We start from the raw sequence: 21,271 nt of genomic DNA on the forward strand, positions 1-21,271 counted from the left end.
TAATTAAAGAAGATCGAAGTACTGGGATTGTTACCCCTTCGGAACGTTCCGGTGGTCATAAGGCTGTTGCAAATGTGAGCTCTGACGATTGGCGGAATTGTGTGCAACACGTTATTAAGGAAGAAAATAAGATGTGTAGATTGGATGGCCTAATGGATACACTTATAGAACCATTAATTATTTCACTCGGATCGGAGGACAGTGACAGTTTTAGTGAACTTTCGGAAGACAGTGTCTTAATCGCTTATACATAAAACAGTGAACTGTGCTGTTTAATAATATGAATATAATTCCATTGCTCTGAATTTGTTCAATAACTTAACATTTGTTGTAAATTGTAATGTGGATTGTGTAGTATTACAAGTGATAAAACATTTAAAACTACAATTCAAAACAATGTTTCAAAGGTCAAAAAATGTATGCAGCATTATTACCTATTATCAATGTATTACCTATTTATTATAATTCGCTTTTAAAAGTGTGATGTATGCATAATATAAAGTAGTTCATATCAAATAATAACCCAAAAGCATAAATAATGAAATCTATCCAAATGTGAAAGAAAAACACATCACGCAACACACAATACATGTCTGTATAAAATGAGTCTATTATTTTTGTTACTAGATTCTAGTGACATTTTCAGTGTAAATCAGGTTTTTAAATCCGTCTTCCTAGTTAAAAAACAGAGTTATAGATATTACCACATATACCTTTAGTAAAATTCTGCACACCACGTTTTTGAAGCGATCAAAACTGAACAAGTTAAAAAGTAATCGTAAACGATTTACATAAAGCGCATTTCCACTTGCATTCATTTCCCATTTGTAAGATGCAACTTCTGTTAAAATCGTAAAAATCCCGCCACAAATATGAAAGATAGCGTTGCACATGGGCAATCCATTGTTGACGTGCTACTTCAATTTCAGTTTATGAGAAGAATTTCATATCAATGCTTTTCTAAATAAGAAAGTTGGAACTGCGCATGCGCAAACCTAAATTTTAAAACTAATGTTAGATTTTCCTTTGTTCCAAGCGCCTAAGTATCAAATTTCACTTAAATAGTTCCATAGATAAAAAAGTTGGCACTGCGCATGCGCAAAATAAAATTTTGAAACTGGCGCTAGATTTTCCTTTATCCCAAGTGCCTATGTATCAAATTTCATTTAAATTCTTCCATAAATAAAAAAGTTGGCACTGCGCATGCGCAAAACCAAATTTTGAAATTGGCGTTTGATTTTCCTTTATCCCAAGTGCCTATGTATCAAATTTCGTTTAAATTCTTCCATAAATAAAAAAGTTGGCACTGCGCATGCGCAAAACCAAATTTTGAAATTGGCGTTTGATTTTCCTTTATTCCAAGTGCCTATGTATCAAATTTCGTTTAAATTCTTCCATAAATAAAAAAGTTGGCACTGCGCATGCGCAAAACCAAATTTTGAAATTGGCGTTTGATTTTCCTTTATTCGAAGTGCTTATGTATCAAATTTCGTTTAAATTCTTCCATAAATAAAAAAGTTGGCACTGCGCATGCGCAAAACCAAATTTTGAAATTGGCGTTTGATTTTCCTTTATCCCAAGTGCCTATGTATCAAATTTCGTTTAAATTCTTCCATAAATAAAAAAGTTGGCACTGCGCATGCGCAAAACCAAATTTTGAAATTGGCGTTTGATTTTCCTTTATTCCATGTGCTTATGTATCAAATTTCGTTTAAATTCTTCCATAAATAAAAAAGTTGGCACTGCGCATGCGCAAAACCAAATTTTGAAACTGGCGTTTGATTTTCCTTTATTGCAAGTGCCTATGTATCAAATTTCATTCAAATACTTTTATAAGTAAAACAGTTTGCAATTCGGTTTATAAATGGTCGAGATGCGAAAAGGGCACTGTGAATTTTGAATCGATTCTATTCAACTTTTGGCATTGCGTATTATATGGCTAAGGCTATGCCCATATTGAATTTCATGCAATTTAGTTCATAACTAACGGAGATGTAAAAGCGATCGAACATTTCTAAACAAAGTTATCGTTCACACGGACAGATAGATGGACAGACAGACAAAGGAACAGACGGACAGACCAACAGGCAGACGACAGATAGCAATGCAAAATTATAAACGATCTCTAGGATCGTTAATAAACGGCAAAAGTGTAAAATTATGGAACATGTAAAAAACGGTTTTTTGTTTTTTTTACAATAACTTTTTTTGTAAGCGGTACAGAAAAAATTCCTTCCTTGGTACAAGACTCGACACCATAACGAACCAAATAGCGAAAAAAGTAGAACAATAGCTCTTAAGATAAAGAACTAGTAGCGTCGCAAAACGAGCGGACGGACGGACGGACGGACAAAGTGGCCCCAATAGCGCATTTTTTTTTTATTTTTGTGGAAATGCGCTAAAAACTTAGAGCTTAAAAAAATTCACATTCTTATTTGACACTTGTACTTAAATCTTGCAATATCGTCCGACGAAATTGTGATTGAGATTTGGCTGAACGGGTACTTGCAAAAATTTTAAATCAACGTAACACTTTTATAAACTGGACCACGAAGCCAGTCTGAACCCCCCCAAAACATAAAGGCAAAAATAAAAAATAAATAAAAATTAAATAAATAAACTACTGCCTGTTCGGTCCATTTAACTGGAAAAAAACTAAAAACAATGCAAGTACTAACCTTCCGTTCGATTTTTGAATATATAAATTTAGGTAGTAGTTTGGTTAACCATTTCCCTCTGTTGACAAAACCTCCAAATAAGGCCACACGAAATGGTTTCTATTATCCAATCAAACTGAACTCTATAATTATGGAATATACGTAGGTAATTAAGGTTAAAAAACCAATATTTATGTTATTAAAATAAAGTTTCTATTTTTCCACAATGGTTAATGATGACAAAGTTTTACCAGACATTCCAAACCACGTAGAAGAAACCCTTCCAAGCAATAACGAAAATGTCTTCATGGCCACCGACTCCGACAGCGAAGACGAAGTTGTGCTAGATGGCTACGAGCCCCTTCCTCTTGAAGCACCCGAATACGACAACGAGAGTAGTGATAACGAACAGGACAGTGGAGTTGACAGTGATAATCAGACACCAACCAACGAGAATTTACCACCGATTTCAGCTGCAGCGAGTGCATTAGTTAGAGAGGTGTGGGCGACACCCTCACCTTCGACAGTTGACATCAAAATGGACAGCGAAAAAGTTGACGAAGTCAAGCAAGTAATGGCGAATGTATTACTGCCGTCATCGTCTATACCAGAGTGGGCTAATAACATTCCAGAGGATCAATGGAAGGAACACCTGTACAAACGGTTGCAAGGTTTACAGAAGAGTACAATTTAACTGTTTATTTTTAAAATAAAGTATTTATATCACTTAAAATGTATTTACACCGATCAAATTGTCACCATCATCTTCATCTTCAACTTGAGGTTCGCCCTCGCTTTCACTGTCGCTGTCTTCATATACACGTAAGCGTTCTAAGAACTTTTTCGTGCGCTCCTCCTACAATATGAAACTATGCAATGCTAGGTACTAGTTACAAATAAACTTACTGTTATTTTACGTGAATGTTGTTGCTGTATTTCCAGAGATTCTGGCAAAGAAACACATTGTGTTGGTTTATGACATAGATACGGTTCAAAAGCGGAACTTACTTCAATCGGTTTCTTTGGAGAATGATCTAATGACTTTCTTTCATTGGGTATTAAGGTTCTATGTGGCCGATACCTACTGTCTTCGACTTGTGAATCTTTACTACATACATATTTAGCATGTTTGTCTAACTCCGTTCTTGCATCAGCAATTTTTAAGTTGGACAGGGACAGATCGAGACTTTCTACATCATTTCGGTGTTGTATTTCTTTTTCAATTTTGTCACATAATGCCCTTACACTTTCTCCTTTATCTTTCAATTTTGCTACAAGCGATCTTAAAAGGAAGTAGACTTAGAAACAGGAAAAGAAAATCTATCTTACTTATTTTCAATTATGGCTTTTTGCCTGTCGTACAGCTCTCTTAATTCTGGCAGGTTTTTTTTAGAAAGATTTAATCTGTATTCATTCGTCATAGCTTCATTTCAAGCATAACATTTTGATAAGTTGGGTTATGTTTACGTGTTGTTTAGCGTTTACTTGACCTACTCCTATGGAGCAGCTTAACTACTTTGAACGTAATGCAACTACTACTCGTTTCACAGTTGCCGGCAATTACTAAAGTTTGATCTACTTCTGTAATAGATTGCGAGAAATCGCCATTCGCCGTTCTTTTCACTTTGTGAAGAGGTATGTGTTAAGTCTCTAAACCGCCGTATCTTGATAATTAAATTACTTTTCGTACAGACGTAGGTACACCATCTTAACCAAAGGACCAGTGGTGTAGTGGGACTTTTCCAAGAATATCTTATGTACGAGGGTTCTCCGTAAATTATGGTCTACAATTCTTTTTCACACAGTAAACTTTGCAAAAACCAATTACAGAGGTTTTGCCATTTAGCTATTTTCCAACGTAGTTCACCGTCACGATTAATGCACTTTTGTAGTCGCTCCGAAAGCCTTGTCGTACCCGCGTCGTACCACTTTTCCGCCGAAATGCACAGTAAGGAGTCGACAGCTGATGCCTTCAGCTTGATAATTTCAAACAGCGAGTTTATGATTTTGGACTTTCTATATCGGTCAGTCTGTCTGTGTACATGATAACTCGCGAATGGTTTCGAATTCTCCAATTCTGTGTCCAGTAATTAGTAGACCAATGGTCAAGGGACTAGCTGATTCATTTTTGGTCAATACCGAAATTGATCTTGTTGCTCGATGTCTATATTGGAGCACTTTATTTAAATTGTATTGCTTACTACGAAACATGCATATCATATACCGGGCTCCGTCGGTTATTCTTCAAGAGGGAAATACCTTAATTTGTAGGTTCGCATTTCCAAGTTGCACAATATATTCAAATGTTGGTTGTGTAATAATGCTGCTTGACATATTAGGCGATCATTATACTTTTGTCAATGACTGTACCACTGTACCTATGAAATATCATTCTTTGGAAGGGTGTTTTTCTTTCATATCGTAAAACATATAACATGTTACCAGCTTTTATCAAAACTCTTTCCTGGAAGAACCTTCTAAAACGTATCGTATTCTCATAGTTTCGTTTGTACCTACCTTTAGGTAGGTATATTATTTATATTATTTAAAAACGTTCATTTCATGATAAAAAAATCAGTTTATACTATACCCTTTCACTATTTATTTTATTTATTTATTATCCCTCTCTTAGTTTTGAGCCCTCAATAGACCAATTGTATTTGGTCTATGCTATTAGGTATACCTATATTTTAATACACTAATTTGTACTATATTTTTCATTATTTTGATACTTTTATATAATACAGGGTGTTACATGACCGCATGTAGCAAAATTGGGTGATAGAGGGGATCAAGACAAGCACTTTTTCTAAATAAACCGAGAATCCAAGTACGTGTTTAGTTTGGGAGCCGCCCCTAAAGAAGTGGTGAAATTTGATTTCTTCTTTAATTTTTTTTTCAGCAACTATAAGAGTTATAAAAATGGATGGTCTTTGAATAGGTTTTCGGGTATGCCCTATCCGATTTTGAAATTTTCAAAATTCTTACCACGAAGGAGCGGTAAGGGTGCGAAAAATAATTCTGATTTCTACGAAATTTGGTATCTGGGGGTTTTTGAACATAAAAATCACGAATCTGGAGTTAGTTTCTTGGGCATCGAGTTTGGTCTTTATCCCAAAAAATTGGTGCATAAATAAGGATTTAGATCGATATTGGGCAATAAAGTGATGGATACTAAAATTAATTCTTGATAGTTGTCCATCTGAAACCAGAAGTCGATACAAGATCTTCTTCCCAAGAAAATCGGTACATAAATAACGATTTCGACATTTTTTGTGAACAAAAATACACATGGACCACCTCTTGGGCATTGCGCAATTGAATTTCCCAAGAGAATAGATGCATAAATAACGATTTTGACATCCTTTGAATAAAAATATCGCCAAAAATAGACATGTATCATTTCTTGGTTATCGAGCAATCGAGTGTGATCGTTTTGCCAACAAAATTGGTGAATAAAAAAATAATTTTGACCAAATTAGAGCTATAACACGTGATGAATGCCAAAGTTAATTTTTGATAGTCGATACGAGGTTTAGGGACAGCTATAGTACGGAACGACACGCAGAGGGACGGAAATGTGAAGTCGTAACTTTCGTGGATTGTGCTAAAAACGAATTCGTTCAGCAGAACACAGCAAATTATTAATATTTCGCCTGTCCGCTCTGTAGATTTATTTGCCCGCTTTTAGTAACTAATCTGGCTACGGCCCTGCTTATGCTTCTAACGTATAAACAGTCGAAGAGTTTTGCCAGTAAATTCGTAACTTTTCCTGTTTCACTCTGCTATATCATAAATACCTACAGTTTTTGATTTTACAAAATCAAGAAAAATTATTCACCTTCCACAGTGCTAGGTAGGTACAACAACTGTCACATATTCCAATCACCGAGGGTTGCGTTGATCTGCAGTTGTTCATGGTCGCTTCTCACGACACGCAGAACCCTCTGCGATAGTATCCTACTAATAGACGGAGAGCTGGCTACGGAAAAAAGTGAGTTATCGCTACATGGCTGATTTTTTGTGTAAAGTATGCTGATACATAGTAAAGTAGAAAAAGTCATGTCTGCCAGCGAGATCCCGTGGCTTTAGGTTGGGAGGGGTGGTGAAATATGTCAAATTTTAATAAAACTGCCGATTTTCCAACGAGGTAAATATACCTCTGGCGGCTTTATTTTGAATCCGATGCAAAAAATGAATGAAACCTTTTGTACAGCTTATCAAGGTGCATCTTTTTTCTATTTAACATTTTTCGCTATGGTGCCTACTTTTCAAGAAAGATGCAAATTTAAAAAAAAATAAAATAAATAGTTTAACTTTTCAATTGAGAATTTCTCAAAAACTAAGAAACTCACAAAAAAACTGTAATGGACTTTTTTGTAGAGTTTTGTATGCCACATTTGCTAGTGTTTGCAAAAATGATTACAAAAATTTTTTGTTATGACCTTTTTAAACTGTATGCATTGGTTCCAGGATTGGTTCGTTTCTTGTGAACATGATAACTCAAAAACGCCTCAACCTCAACCGATTTTGATGAAATTTGGAATGTGTATAGGATTGTATAGGGAATCGCAAACGACCTATTTTGGTTTCCGTCCGTTACCATCTTCAGGGTTTTTGATGGTGTTAAAAGTTTAAAGGGGTTATAAGGGCTTAAAAATGATTGTAATTGTTTTCGCATACACTAGCTAATGTGGTACAAGAAGCTCTACAAAAAAGTCCATAACGATTTTTTTGTGAGTTTCTTAGTTTTTGAGAAATTTTAAATTGAACAGGTTAAACTCTTCATTTTATAATTTTTCAAAATTTGCACTTTTTTCAGAAAGTAAGCTTCATAGCGAAAAATATTAAATATAAAAAAAGATGTGCCTTGATGAGCATCAGGGTTGCCAACTTGGGCGATTTATCGCAAAATGGGCGATACAAAATCCAAAAAAGCTCCCATTTTTTAACATTTGCGATATATCGCAAATTGGGCGACTTCGAAAACGCTTACGGGAACTTATTACATTTAATTTCTCTCATTCTCATTAGTCTCATTAAGACGTAGTATTTACATGCGCGCATATCTGTTGTTTTATTGTTATCTGTTGTATTACCTTTAGCTACTATCTGTGAATATGGGATTTTTTAATATGAAATAAATTCAATTTTATTTTGTCGTTTTATTGTGAAATTTATTTGGAAAACCTTGCGATTTTGGGCGATTTTAAGAAATCCCAACTTTTGCGATTTTGGGCGATATCCAGAGATCATTTTTGGCGATATGTGTGAACGAAAAGTTGGCAACTCTGGATGAGCTGTACAGAAAAGTCTCATCCATTTTTTGCGTCAGATTGAAAATAAAGACGCCAGAGGTAAATATAGTCGGAAGATCGGCAGTTGTATTAAAATTTGACATATTGGACCATCCTAGGGACTACCCGTCCCAACCGGATTTCTCTGGCAGACATGACGTTTTCTACTTCACTATGTATCAGGATACTTTATACAAAAAATCAGCCATATAGCGATGTCACTTTTTTCCGTAGCCAGCTCTTAGACTATAAGATGAATTATACTATCAAAAAATTGTCAGAAAATTGAGTGATGTTCAAATGGCTAGTTTTTTTTCTTTGATAGCTGAGAACTAAAAATCTTCAAAAAATTGGGTTTTTTTTGCACACGACACGGTGTGCGTTTGCGTTGCAACGCCAACTTATAGGTAATTTTTAATCATAAACCTATAAAACAAATCTATTAATTTCCGCTGCATTGAATCTGATATATATTTAATTATTTCCGTCAGTTTGTTTACAATAACGTAATAAATGATTGAAAAATATTTCAAAAGAATCCGATACCATTCAAAGCTTTGGTCAAGGATGTCTCTAAATTTCATAAAGAGTCTTACTTCACGCAAACACAAAAAACCTGAAGTGGCAATGAAATTATAAACGCCGGAACGCATACCTTTATAGGTAATGCCTACGAGTTCAATAATTATTGTAAGCATTGTGCCACACGGTTGAGTGAACAGCAGCAGAACACTTCAATGGCCTTACCCACATTTCAATTTTTTTCCAGAAATATACCTACGACTTATGTAATACCTAAACTTGCTGACCTAATGTACGTAATTAAAATTTGAAAAAAAATATGTACTTACCTACTCGAAGGCAGGGCGTTAAAATATAGGTTACCTACTGTAAATAGTTATTATTATTGCATAATAATTTAAATGGCATAAAGTGCGATTGTACTTCGCCAAATAGCATCCATCAAACAAGTGGAGCATGAAAAATTAATTAGGGTAAACGATCTTTGTCCATAACCGCATCAACTTGTGGTGACTATGGTAGGTATTGTGTAATAAAAATTAAAGTATTTCCCAAGTTCCTTTATTGTGACTAAGACGGACATTCTCCTAGCATTTCCCTAATTATGGAAAGTCGTTGGTAATGCACATCCACAGAGCTCACGATCCTATATTATGCGGATTTAACACAAAAGTGAAAAGGTAAAGAAATTATAGCGGCTGAAGATTTATCTCAGTTACAATACTCGATTTCTATCAATTGTCCACATCGGAATGAATATGAATAGGAACAAATACGTTAATTGTATGGGTGGACTTATTTTATATGCGCATATAATTACACCATGTCCGTATTACCTTCAATTTAAGTAATAGTAAGAATTAGAGTAAGGAACTAACGTGAAGGTGTGGTCTCCATGATTACTAATGGTATCTGTCTATTTATTATTATATTAGGAAAATAAAGAATTTGTTGTTAACCACGAAGGTCGAAATCTTAGTATAAATGCAAGGGTTTGTCTTTCACCAGCATTGTACTCTCAGATCTCTCAAGATACAACCACCATGAACGCTTTGGTAAGTTCGCAGCTTAACGTCTGAAGGTAGTTGTTTATGGTAGATATTATTGCAGACTGTAGCCGTCTTCGCCTGCTTGGCCATCTTCGCCGCTGCCAAACCGAGCGGAATTATCGGACATCACGCGGTCGCCTACAATGTAGTACCAGCCGGACCTACCACCCTTATTGGTGCTTCGGGAGTAGTAGGACCTCATGGTGCAGCTGGCCCCTCCGGAGTAGTCAACGGTCATGGTGCTATCGGGCCCAATGGTGAACATAACGCCCCTGCTCATCACGGTGCTATTGTTGCGGCACCCGCCGTTGTAGCAGCACCCGCCATTGTTGGACACGCAGCCGCTGTTGTAGCCCCACACGCCGCCATTGTTGCGCCCTCGGCTCATGCCGTCGTTTCCCCAGGATTCGTAGGAGCCCATGGTCTTGGACTTGCTGGTCTTGGATACGGACACGGACTTGGATATGGACATGGTCTTGGATATGGACATGGTCTTGGTCTCGCCTACGGACATGGTCACTGGTAATACGGATCTAAACGGGGAACCAAATGCTCATTTTTGTACCTACCGCATTCATGGAACGTAGCTGTGTAGAATCTATGCCGTTACTTCATAAATCGCTGTACATATTTATTTAAAGTATTTTTCACTCCAAATAAATTTTATCTCAATAACTTTCTTGTTTTACTTGAATGTTCGAATTCGAACAAAGCTTCTAAGCGATTTTAATCACCTTGGCAAAGGAAGAACAAAAACTAATCAAATGTAATCGAAAACGATTTACGCATAACGCAGATACTATTCCGTACTTATTTAAATTATAGACCATATTTGTGGATAAAAGAAATTTCCAAAAGCGTTTTCCCTACAAAGTAGATTCAAAAATACGGATTTTAACTTTTTGACCATCAAGGTAAATCAGTTCCATGTGACCCAAATGAAATCATCGAATATATAACAATTTTGATATCTGTTAATCAAAATATACGTCTGCATCCCCATCAAATGGGTTCTTAGCTGGGCTAGCTCAATCTGTCATAAGACCAATTTTCTGCAATCACTTATGTTTTTATGCAATTTAAGTATAAGATTTTTTCGTTCGTACGCTGCCGGATGCGTAACAATTTTGTAACTTTTAAATTCTTTTTTGAAACTGAACTGATGAGCATACGTGTCCATCGTCCGAAGTACTTCAACCCGCCCTTCTTTAGAGCGCTAATTCCATCAACTCCGCTGCTGTTTAAAACGGAAAACGCAAACGAGGGGCTCTTGCTGATCCGGCGATCAGGACTCCACACGTCTGTTCCCATTTAATGACATCGTTGCGCAATAGGATTTAATACTTTCCAAAAATAAAAAACACAAACCAGCCCTTAATTTAGTGTGTACTATCCTTTAATATCACAGAAAATCATAAGTCATCAGCATTTCCCCCCTGATGCTAAAGGATGATATTTGAAAAAGTTACATTAGGGCAATATTTTTGCTTATTGAGGTACATTGAGAAATAACCAAAGCGCGTGTTGGGTGGTATTGTGAGTGTGGCCCAATCGCACCTGACCTTCAACATTTGTCACATTTTGTCCAATAAGAGTGGAGAAGTGCATAAACAAGCTTTGTAGGGAAATGTTACCTAAAGGTAGAAAGATCGTGGTTTCCCATTTTGATTTGAAACCATCAAACCTAAAATCAAATAAAGTTCTTGAAAATTTTCAAATTTTGAAAAAAAGTTCCAATTTTAAATTTAAAGACATTCGCACAACTACAAACTTCATATATTGCTGTGTGCAATGGCATGCGGCCACTACGTCACTTACAAAACACCTGTCCAAAATTGCAACTTTGAATTTTATAATGTGTCCTCGTACACATCTGGCACCTGCTAGAACAAAAATCCTAATATTGACTTAAAATTTATCAAATCAAAAGACTCGGGGACCTCGATCAACTTCTGGCAATTCCAAAGAATTTGTTAAGCAAACCTGGACACGAATAAAAAAATCTGGGTCGCACGAATAAACACACAATTAATTGACAATGACAAAAATGTATTCCGTAAACCAATGAAAAAAAATTAAAACAAAATTCCTGACCGGAAAAAGCTTGCTTGTTTAGACATAAAACCCCGCACACAGACGGCCGATAATTAGAAATATGAAATTATCTACAATTTTTTAAATAATCCAAATAAAAAATAATCTGGTCGTACAAGATTTGCGATATAGGCGGACTAAACTCACACAAACGCTAAGAGCATCTGAATTTCACTTGTTCTTGATGACAAAATTTGGTTTGATGAGTAAGATGAACAAATTTTCGGTGGCTGCTCGGACGGTAAAAACCTTGAACTTTTAATGAAACACAAACCTTTTAGAAAAGTTTCATTGATGAGCAGACTAACTCACATTCGAACTAACTTTTTCTGAATACAGACAAACATTCCACAAACTTTTACTAGGTACTTCATTTGACGATAACTTAAACTTTTTATTGATATTACTGATCTTCTGCACACTTTATTTCGAAATTAACTGACCGATATTTAGTGTAAACAAATTTACATACTCTTTCGTCGCGGAATTTGCAGCATCGATTTTACGTTAATTCCAGTATTTAATGAAACACCACTCCGCCATAAGGTACACTCCTACAGGATTTTCAAAAACACCGCGTTCACAATTAGGTTTAACAACCCCAGCTTCGAAGGAACTCTTTATCTCTTAGCATCGAGAAGAAGACGCGCGTTAATTAAATTTCGCCCGATAATAAAATTTCTTATCGCAAACGCCCAGATGTGTCTCAGTTCGAACACCTTATCTAAATTGAATAAATTATCAAAGCGATAAAATTTAAACAGAAAAATATTACCTACGCAATTACAAACAATTCCAAAAAGGAAAAATAGACAATAGGTCATGCAATCCCCAAATATTTATTTTCCCAATAGTTGGACTCGATTCTTATACTTGTGTTCAATCATTTGGATGCAATGTCAAGCTACTATATATTTGTGGAAATTTCTTAAACACGAGGTACCTACTTTATTGTCTACGTCTCTACCTCTCTACAAAATTGTTTACATTACGAAAATACACATACGAATGTACAGAAATGCAAAGTTAATAGGAAACAGGAAGAGAAATTTCCATATTGTTTCAATTTTAACTCCTAAAAACGCAAACTTCAGAAATGGTAGGTAGGTACCTATACTTATAATATTACCTATACCTCAACTTGCCTTGCAATACAGTCAGGGGAACGAAATAATTAATAAGCCCAATCACGTAATCCACATCCACATACCTACTTGTATCAGCACCTTTCCATCTTTAACCTTATCGCCGCAATGCCACATATGCCGATAATTGAGCGAACTGCACGTTTTATCGTGACATATCAACTTCCTGATTAACAGAAAAAGCCATTATTTAAATTTCTTTTTTGTGCGGGCACCACCCAGGTTAAAAAATGTTTTAATCCACGAACGGGTAGAGCCGATAATGAATACCACTCTTCCCTCGCTTACTGGTCAAAAATCATTTGCATATCTCTTTTCAGTTGATTTATGACTTCTTAAGTGGTAGACATTGTACTTGACCTTAACACGGGTTCGCATACATTTACCTACGAATAAGGTCAACACATTACGTACCTATACTTAATTTAATGCGCTTAATATCAAAAATCAGGGTAGGCAAAAACTAGAAAATTATCAGACTGGAAAATAAGAGGGAAAACGCCTTTTATGTTATTTTTTGCCTTTTTCTTTATACCATATATACCATACATATACTTAAGTCGTAATTTAATAAATAAAAATAAATAATTCTATTTAATTGGTAAATAAATAGTCAAATGGCTAAAACCGTTTCGCCAGTGGGGACTGCCCCTAGCAACTCACCTTGAGATACATTTCTGGAAAGGTTTCAAAGCTCTCTTCACTGTTATCATCTTCATCCAAACATGGGACGAGCAATTGTACCTTAAATTGTTATTTATACAATTTGGAGTTGGGAAAGCTTTCAAACGCATTATCTTAATGTCAAATGTGCATGGGCATGTTAAATTATTTGTTTGAGATCACCTATATTTTGACAAGAGAAGCTCAACATTTGTAAGAAAAATGTTGGATATTTTCCTTGGCTTTTGAAATATGAAAAATCCTCTTAGCTATTTAATGGCAAGTTAATGGAAAGTTTCTGAATAATTGTAAAAGTGTTATTATCATTTTTAGTTTTGAAGTGATCTTAGATTAGAAGTCCCCCATTAGGATCTACCACTGCAATTTTTACCAACCCTATATTTACAGGTGATTATCCTTCACCCAAAGCTTTCATGTCGCATATCGGATGTTTCGCATCATTTTCACGTCTCAGTAAAAATCGGCTACGACCGGCTGGTACGAACAAGCTCTTACGTTACAGTAGGTATATACACTATAGCGGTTCTCTTTGTATGTTGGGACACAATCGGAAGGGAACTGAATAAAAACGTGGATTTTGGAGGCTTCTCAAAAGATGAGAATTAAAATGAGATTTACCTATTATGTACAAGGCTTGGTTCGGCGGAGCAAATCCAAACCGAAAAGCGGGGAAAAAAACTAGAAACAAAAAACCTGGCATAACACACAGAAGTACAAGAAATAAATCAAGAACAACGACAAAATGCAAGACACAAACATCTCAAATCTTACAATAAAAATCAGATAATCGAATCAAATGCAGTTAAACACGTTGATAAAACGAAAAACAAGACACATCATGAATGCACATGGAAAACAAGACAAATCAAATTTGTACAAAAACACATCAAACGCATTTATGATCAATTTATGGTCTTGATATATTCATATTAATTTTGACCATTCTTTTAATATGTGGACATTATCGATGTATGTACTGACTTGTTGTTTGTAATCTAACATTTTCTCCGTGAATGAAGCAGTCACGGGGGTGGCAAAAACTGTAATCAAATGAGTCACGACACCTAATTCCGTGGTTGTGTTCGACAGTCAATTTTAGGCTCGAAACGCCGAACGAGGGGCGAGTTACATATGTTGGGGGCAAGATTATGCTAATAAAAACTCTTCAGTTTAGAATCTGTGTGTGATATACGAGTTGCGATTCAATGATTTTCACATATTTTGTCGTAGCATTGAATTTGCCTACAAGACCATGTAATTTATTCCATCTTGCTCTTAACAAAAGGATTTTATTGCACCAAATATGAGTCACATCCTGTATATTTTACCTCAGAACCTGACCCATTGTTCTCAAAACTTGTTTTTAACCTATTTGTCACCTCTCCAAGCCTATATGCTACATATTTTGTCCATACTGTTGTTATAATTTTATGTTATGCATTCACATCACTACAAACTACATATTAATTTTGCTACACCATTCAATATTAAATTGAGGGCTGGTTTTTTTGTATAAGTTCTTTTTTCCACCCTGTTTTTACACGGCGAACTACCATTTCTAAAGTTTATTCTTGCAATGTAATATTATTTTGGCTAAATTTTCGAGCTTCCACCATCTTAATAATAACGATCAATTTCAATTTCAGTGATTTATTTTATGCGCCTTCCCTACTGTACTTCAGTCATAGCGCGTTGTTTACAACCTACGAGTAAAAAATTTCCCCCACTCTTATAACTTCCTTTTTGTCAATTTCCGTCTCGCCCCTTTTAATTCAAGATTCTCTCCTTTTATTTTTTACTCGTAGCTTACGACTAACGTACGGGAACCCTGCCTTAGATGTGTGATCACGTGCGGGCTCTGGTAACTGGTTTGGAGGGAATAGCCATTTTTAAACGTTGTGGAATTGACTTTAAGCTCATCACACAATGAAAAAAATAAGGAATAAGAAATATGAAATAACAAATAAGGAATAAGAAATATGAAATAACAAATAAGGAATAAGAAATAAGGAATAACAATTTTCAATCTACTGATTTTTATGGATTTGCACGCAACATTAAAATATGAAATAAGCCTAGGAAATAAGAAATAATAATTTCGTTCCGTCCAATTTTTATTCCTTATTTCATATTGCGAACCAATGACATTAGAAGAGGGGTGCACGCGTATTCTATATTTATTATTTTATCTTGTTAGTGAGTGCCCCGCTTCACACTGGGCGACTTAGCAGCGCTGCTTAGTCGCGCTACTGAGCAGCGGGACGGAATCACATTAACCCGCGACACAGTTGCACGTTCAAATCCAGTCACGAGACGAAGACACTGAATGTATTTTTGTTTGAACCATACCGTTATTCCTGCAAATTTGACGTTTAAACATTATCAAAATTAAAATAAAAACAAAAGAAAAACATCAAGCGACTTAATTTTTTTATCAATTTGCCACAAGAAATAACTAAAACATGAAATATCTCGGAAGCCGTTTGAAGCAGCTTTTGACATTTTGCATCAAATTAAATGTCTGGGAAAAAGGAAAACAATGGCGAAGAACAAAATGAGGGGTGCCATTTAAAAAAATGGGGTTATGCATATTTAAAAATGTAAAAGTTGAGAGCTTTAAAAAAGTGACGTAGTCTCACTTTTTTAGACGGTTTCGTATACCATAAGAAAATTCGATCTTTCCTTAATAAAGCATTGAAAACTGTTTTGCAATATCTCTCACCGTTTTCGAATAATAAGTTTTTAAAGTGACCCCTGCAAATTCAATTTTTGACATAGAAACTTGAATATCAACGAAGCCCTTGGAGCAAAGGGTCAACTATGGGGTATCGTTGTACTCCAAATCCGACGTAGAAACCGAAAATGTAGAAAAAAATAGGGGGTCCCTATTTAAAATAACAAAAGTTGATGGCTACTTTCGGTATTTCCGGAAGTGGCGCCATCTTCAAAATATTTTAGTTCAATTCATCAGGTGCCATGACCCTTAAAAAATTTATCAGTTTATTTTCATTTTCAAAGGTTTTCCATATCTTTCTAACTGACGCTCGTCAAGAATGACCCTGTATACAGGGTGGAACTCCTGAATATACTTATATTAGTCACCAGACAAAATTATTAGAGTTAGATTTTCATTTTCAAAGGTTTTCCATATCTTTCTAACTGACGCTCGTCAAGAATGACCCTGTATACAGGGTGGAACTCCTGAATATACTTATATTAGTCACCAGACAAAATTATTAGAGTTAGAGACAATTTCAGAACTGCCTAAAGGCTATCCGGATTCCGGAAGTATAATCAGAACTCAAAAATTTGACCAAAAATAACCCCAAGTATGCCTTTGGTGAAAATCCCCATCTTTTTATTATCAGGTTTACCACCTGACTTCATTAAGAAAAGTGTTAGAATACTTTACCACGACCTCGAATTGACAATTTGCATTTGAAGAAGTCAGGGCATTTTCTAAGATACAGAATGGCACTATTGTGGGTACTTTGTGCAGGGGACAATCATATGCTCTTTGCTTTAAAGCTATCGATGAACTTTCCCATATGTACTTTCTCTTTTAAATCTTTCTTTTAAACCTCTATTAAATTTGAACTACTAGTGTCACTTTAATTAAAGTTACATGAAAGACGAAAAGTGATAGTATTATAGTTCTTGCACTACTTTATTAAAGTCATTTTCCGTTTTCTATGTATCTTTTTGTATTTGGGAACCAGAATAATTGTCTCATACCTTCTGCTGCAGCATTTTGAATAATCAGGTGTGTATAGTTATTTTATAGGGGACTAACCGAGGGACTAACTCTAACATTTATTATTATCATTATTGCAACATCATTCCAAGATATCCTGATTTTAAAAACATGCAAAATTGTTTCTTTCAAATTGTACTTTAATATTAAAATGGTGGTAGCTGATTACAGGAGTACAAAAATCAAAAAATAGTATACCAAAGAACTAAGGGTGCCCTAGCCCTTAGGGATTAAAACGCACAACTTTAGTCTCTTGGTATACGCTATTACTTTTTTGAACTATGTTGTTAGTCTGTTTTTCTCTTCAGTTTACCGCAAGCAATTTATTATCTGCCAACACTGTACTAAAGTCAAAGTTAAGTAGCCCGGAAAACTTCTAGAAAAATTATCGATATATATGGTAGGTACATTCTTAACCATCAGCTTTAGTTTAGAATGTATATTGATTAGTTCAAGGGACTATACCTACACAAACTAGACTTTATGGAAAAACAGTACTTATATTTTAACAAACACAATTTCTCTTTACAACACACCTTTACATTATTTACAACCGCACTATATATTTACATTAAATTACCTTTCTCGGTTTATTAAACAAATTTAGATATTTTCCTCTCGTCATTTCTTTAGATTCTTCCACTCCTAATTGATATGCGATATCGTGCAAATCCTTAACTTTTGCTATCAATGCAGCTGTAGATAAGGCAGATAGTTGATGAAGATGGCTTGTATCCTCAGGTGTAAACACCTTCGAATATGGTGGTTTTGTTGAGCAGTGAGGTGGAGAGAAACTGTTTATGAAATCAGACATACCTGGAACTAAAATTTATGCTAAATTATTGCAACAGATTACAAATAGTTGCTTACATTTCTCAGGCCATAATTCAGGCGAAGATCGATCCAAATTTTCCATACTAAGCAAACTTTCTTCAACCGAAGAAAATCCCGACTCGTTTGCTGCAATGCAAGCCAAACAAACAAGTCAATAAATATTTTGACAGCGCCGCTTTGAGCACAACTTTGACATACTGACTATATTTATTAAATTTAGAATTTTACGAGAATTACATAGCACAGTTCATTAAGCAATTGAAATAATTCAATTTCAATTTACGCATAGAATACGAAGTTTGTTGGCAAAAATCAAAGATTTAAAGAAAAATTTAAAAATTTCTACCTTGTTCAATGCTCCCGGGTTTCTCTGAAGCCATCTTTTCAATTTGACCAACCTTTAAAAAAGAAATCTCATCTTAATTATCTGGTATTATTTTTAGCTTTGGGTTGGTGACTTTGTTAACCTATTCCTGTAATTTTGTGACGTTTATTAGTAAAAATGACTAATTAATTAAGTAATTTACAAAAATATGACCAAGGCACATTATTATTTCGACTTATAATTGGAAGGCTCTCAAAAGAAATATTTAAAAACTTTATCGGTTTTGGTAAGTACGGCTGTGTCAAGATAAATTTGGGAAATGTTGACATTACTCTCAAAATTGATGTTTCTTGAAATGAAATTACCCAAAGATGTTTGTGCCCAGTTTTAAACGTCCTGTGAATCGGTAGTTCTTCCCCTGCATTCAATCAATGCCCCCCCCCCTAATGTTTGTTTTCGGTTTCCAGTTTAGTAATTATGGGGCAGACGCTATCGGAACCGGTCACAGCGAAAGACACAGCTTGCTGCCAAAACTCTGAGTTCCGTGTCGGTTCTAGCTGCATGCAAGGATGGCGAGTAACAATGGAAGACGCTCACACACACATTCTATCTCTACCCGATGACCCCGGTAGCGCATTCTTTGCAGTCTACGACGGTCACGGTGGGCCCAAAATATCAGATTACGCCGGAAAGCATCTGCATAAGTACATAACGCAAAGAAATGAATACAAAGAGGGCAACATTATTGATGCGATGAAACAGGCGTTTTTGGAAATGGACGAGGTGATGCAAAATGAGGAGACTCTAAAGCACGAACAGGCCGGCACCACGGCAATCGCGATGGTAATACGGGAGAGTCGTTTATTTTGCGCAAATGTCGGCGATTCCAGAGCGGTTGCGAGCATAAAAGGTGTCGCCGAACCCCTCTCGAATGACCACAAACCGTACTTGCAAGAAGAGTTCGATCGAATCACTGCCGCAGGCGGTTGGGTCGATTGCAATCGGGTTAATGGGAATTTGGCACTCTCGAGAGCACTGGGTGATTTTATTTTTAAGCGAAACGATAAAATGAAGCCGGAAGAGCAAATGGTTACTGCGTATCCAGATGTACTAGTTCGTACTATTACGCCCGATTGGGAGTTCATTGTGTTAGCATGCGATGGAATATGGGATGTGATGACAAATGAGGAGGTGATTTCGTTTGTACGACAGAATATCGCCGCCGGTGTTGAACCTGAGGAGATCTGTGAATCGATAATGATGCAGTGCCTAGCGCCGGATTGTCAAATGGCCGGGCTGGGATGTGATAATATGACTGTTGTTATAGTTTGTTTATTACAAGGGAAGTCCTATGAGGATTTAATGGTCAAATGTGCTATTCCTGCGGTGACGGAAGATTCGGCATTAAAATGTAGTGAAACAGAAAATATTAACGACTCAGAAGCTGTATAACATCTGTGGTATATTCTAGCAGTGTAAATCGATAAATATATTTTTCATAAAAGTTTCTAGTAAAACTCAAATTTGAGTTTCCTGAAATAAAAATTGTGTAAATAAATAGGTGATGTAAATAATAGTACTAAGAAAGTTAGCCTGTAAGAGTGTTTCAAGCCAAAAGTGTAGGTTCCTTTGTAATTAACACCAAGGTAGACCAATTGTTATAGAAGTTATTTTTAGAACATTTTTTGTTTTCTCTGGAATTTCCTCAAAATATTGGAATGGTAGTATTTCACGAAGAATTTGCCTTTAACAATGTAAATAAAATACCTGACCAATATTATCCTTGTGAAATGGGCATTTTGAAGACAAGTTGGCAATTTTTGAATGCACATATTGATCTTATATTTATGATTATTCAAAAATATATTATCTGGACATGAATCACACTTTTTCTTTGTTCTGTATTTATATTTGTTGATTGTGTAGATTCATTTAATATATTATAAAAGAAAATACTGCTGTTATAGTACCCCCTCCTTTCAAAAAACTCTTCGAATGATTATTGCATGATACATGTGAGTATGTATGCAATTAATAGTCCGAGAGCTCGAGAGTGAAATTCGGTAATGACGTGTACCACAGGTTGGTGCTGTTTAAATAAAAATATAAATGTTAATTATTTATTGCGAATCTTAAAAACCGTTAAAAGCGAATCAAAAGTGAGTACCATCATTGTATACATCTTATATACAATGGTACCATGTTGAAGTATGAATTAGATTTGCTTATGGTGCAGTTTGAAGTTCATTGTAAAAGTAGCCTCACTTTGCTTTATGCCTTCAGCCAGTATACAGTTGTATTTGCTTTAATTTTCAAATTCCAGTTTCGTGTAAGTTTTGTGCCGCAACAAAAGGTAATGTACTTAGTTTTGTGATAACCTACCCCTACGGTTAGGCAACACACCTTTACATCTTAACAAAAATACGATATGCTTGGGTGTTATATACCAACCGTGCTGTTTTCGATTTCGACTTTGGCTTTACTTGGACAATATTTGACTTTAACCTGAATACTTACTATTGGCATTCTCATGTACTTTTCCTATTAAATTAATTGAAATCGAGAATGGAGGAGAGCCACGCCATTTTGATGGTTTTTTTATGAACACTGCAGGACGTAGGGAAAAACGAGACACCAATATTGTTCGTTGCGTTTGCGTTTTAATCGTGTCAATTGGGCTTGACGAAAAATGGGTGCGGTACATGACGTAAATATAATAATTAACACTCATAGTTTTCGTCGAACCCGATTCACACAATTAAAACGCAAGTTAAATTCAACGAGCAGTTGGTGTCTCGTTTTTTCCCTAGGGTTTTTGTCCCGAAGAAGGTTTTTCTTCTGGTATGGCCTTTGTTGTGTGCGCAAATATATTTATACTTGTTCTTGTCTTTTCTCACGTACAAATATTCT

At 35.5% G+C, this 21,271-nt stretch overlaps 5 protein-coding genes across 6 annotated transcripts; 3 read left to right on the forward strand and 2 right to left on the reverse strand.

Moving 5' to 3' along the window:
* Positions 1–2,777: 2,777 nt before the first annotated feature.
* On the forward strand, positions 2,778–3,394 carry LOC116176845. The gene has a single exon (XM_031495655.1). It carries the CDS (start codon positions 2,884–2,886, stop codon positions 3,349–3,351), a length of 468 nt encoding a protein of 155 aa, XP_031351515.1. The 5' UTR covers positions 2,778–2,883; the 3' UTR covers positions 3,352–3,394.
* Positions 3,342–4,221, reverse strand: LOC116176843. The gene is made up of 3 exons (XM_031495652.1): positions 3,987–4,221; positions 3,564–3,939; positions 3,342–3,513 (listed from the first exon to the last, which is right to left on the reverse strand). Exons 1-3 carry the CDS (start codon positions 4,076–4,078, stop codon positions 3,385–3,387), a joined length of 597 nt encoding a protein of 198 aa, XP_031351512.1. The 5' UTR covers positions 4,079–4,221; the 3' UTR covers positions 3,342–3,384.
* Positions 4,222–9,404: 5,183 nt separating this feature from the next.
* On the forward strand, positions 9,405–10,194 carry LOC116176844 (cuticle protein 65-like). The gene is made up of 2 exons (XM_031495653.1): positions 9,405–9,531; positions 9,587–10,194. The coding sequence occupies exons 1-2, from the start codon at positions 9,520–9,522 to the stop codon at positions 10,049–10,051; spliced, it is 477 nt and encodes a 158-aa protein (XP_031351513.1). The 5' UTR covers positions 9,405–9,519; the 3' UTR covers positions 10,052–10,194.
* Positions 10,195–17,682: 7,488 nt separating this feature from the next.
* LOC116176846 (protein lin-52 homolog) lies at positions 17,683–18,509 on the reverse strand. 2 transcript variants are annotated; one of them, XM_031495657.1, is made up of 3 exons: positions 18,383–18,509; positions 18,073–18,162; positions 17,683–18,018 (listed from the first exon to the last, which is right to left on the reverse strand). In XM_031495657.1, exons 1-3 carry the CDS (start codon positions 18,414–18,416, stop codon positions 17,774–17,776), a joined length of 369 nt encoding a protein of 122 aa, XP_031351517.1. In that variant the 5' UTR covers positions 18,417–18,509; the 3' UTR covers positions 17,683–17,773. The 2 variants fall into 2 exon arrangements, with proteins under 2 accessions (XP_031351517.1, XP_031351516.1); XM_031495656.1 differs by having other exon boundaries at positions 17,683–18,024.
* A 1-nt stretch (position 18,510) lies between these two features.
* On the forward strand, positions 18,511–20,242 carry LOC116176840 (probable protein phosphatase 2C T23F11.1). Its single transcript, XM_031495650.1, has 2 exons — positions 18,511–18,647; positions 18,829–20,242. Exon 2 carries the CDS (start codon positions 18,839–18,841, stop codon positions 19,811–19,813), a length of 975 nt encoding a protein of 324 aa, XP_031351510.1. The 5' UTR covers positions 18,511–18,647; positions 18,829–18,838; the 3' UTR covers positions 19,814–20,242.
* The last annotated feature ends 1,029 nt before the right edge of the window (positions 20,243–21,271 follow it).

The sequence above is a fragment of the Photinus pyralis genome, unplaced genomic scaffold, assembly GCF_008802855.1.
Source record: "Photinus pyralis isolate 1611_PpyrPB1 unplaced genomic scaffold, Ppyr1.3 Ppyr1.4_LG7, whole genome shotgun sequence".
NCBI lineage: Eukaryota > Metazoa > Arthropoda > Insecta > Coleoptera > Lampyridae > Photinus > Photinus pyralis.

Bases quoted from the DNA above. Each gene is read 5' to 3' on its own strand.
- LOC116176845 (XM_031495655.1), top strand. From the start codon at position 2,884: ATGGTTAATGATGACAAAGTTTTACCAGACATTCCAAACCACGTAGAA.
- LOC116176846 (XM_031495656.1), bottom strand. From the start codon at position 18,416: ATGGCTTCAGAGAAACCCGGGAGCATTGAACAAG. The intron at 18,163-18,382 runs GTAGAAATTTTT...CTTGCATTGCAG, and splicing joins ACCCGGGAGCATTGAACAAG to CAAACGAGTCGGGATTTTCT. The intron at 18,025-18,072 runs GTAAGCAACTAT...CATAAATTTTAG, and splicing joins TGAATTATGGCCTGAGAAAT to TTCCAGGTATGTCTGATTTC.
- LOC116176843 (XM_031495652.1), bottom strand. From the start codon at position 4,078: ATGACGAATGAATACAGATTAAATCTTTCTAAAAAAAACCTGCCAGAA. The intron at 3,940-3,986 runs GTAAGATAGATT...CTTCCTTTTAAG, and splicing joins AAAGCCATAATTGAAAATAA to ATCGCTTGTAGCAAAATTGA. The intron at 3,514-3,563 runs GTAAGTTTATTT...TTCATATTGTAG, and splicing joins AACATTCACGTAAAATAACA to GAGGAGCGCACGAAAAAGTT.
- LOC116176840 (XM_031495650.1), top strand. From the start codon at position 18,839: ATGGGGCAGACGCTATCGGAACCGGTCACAGCGAAAGACACAGCTTGC.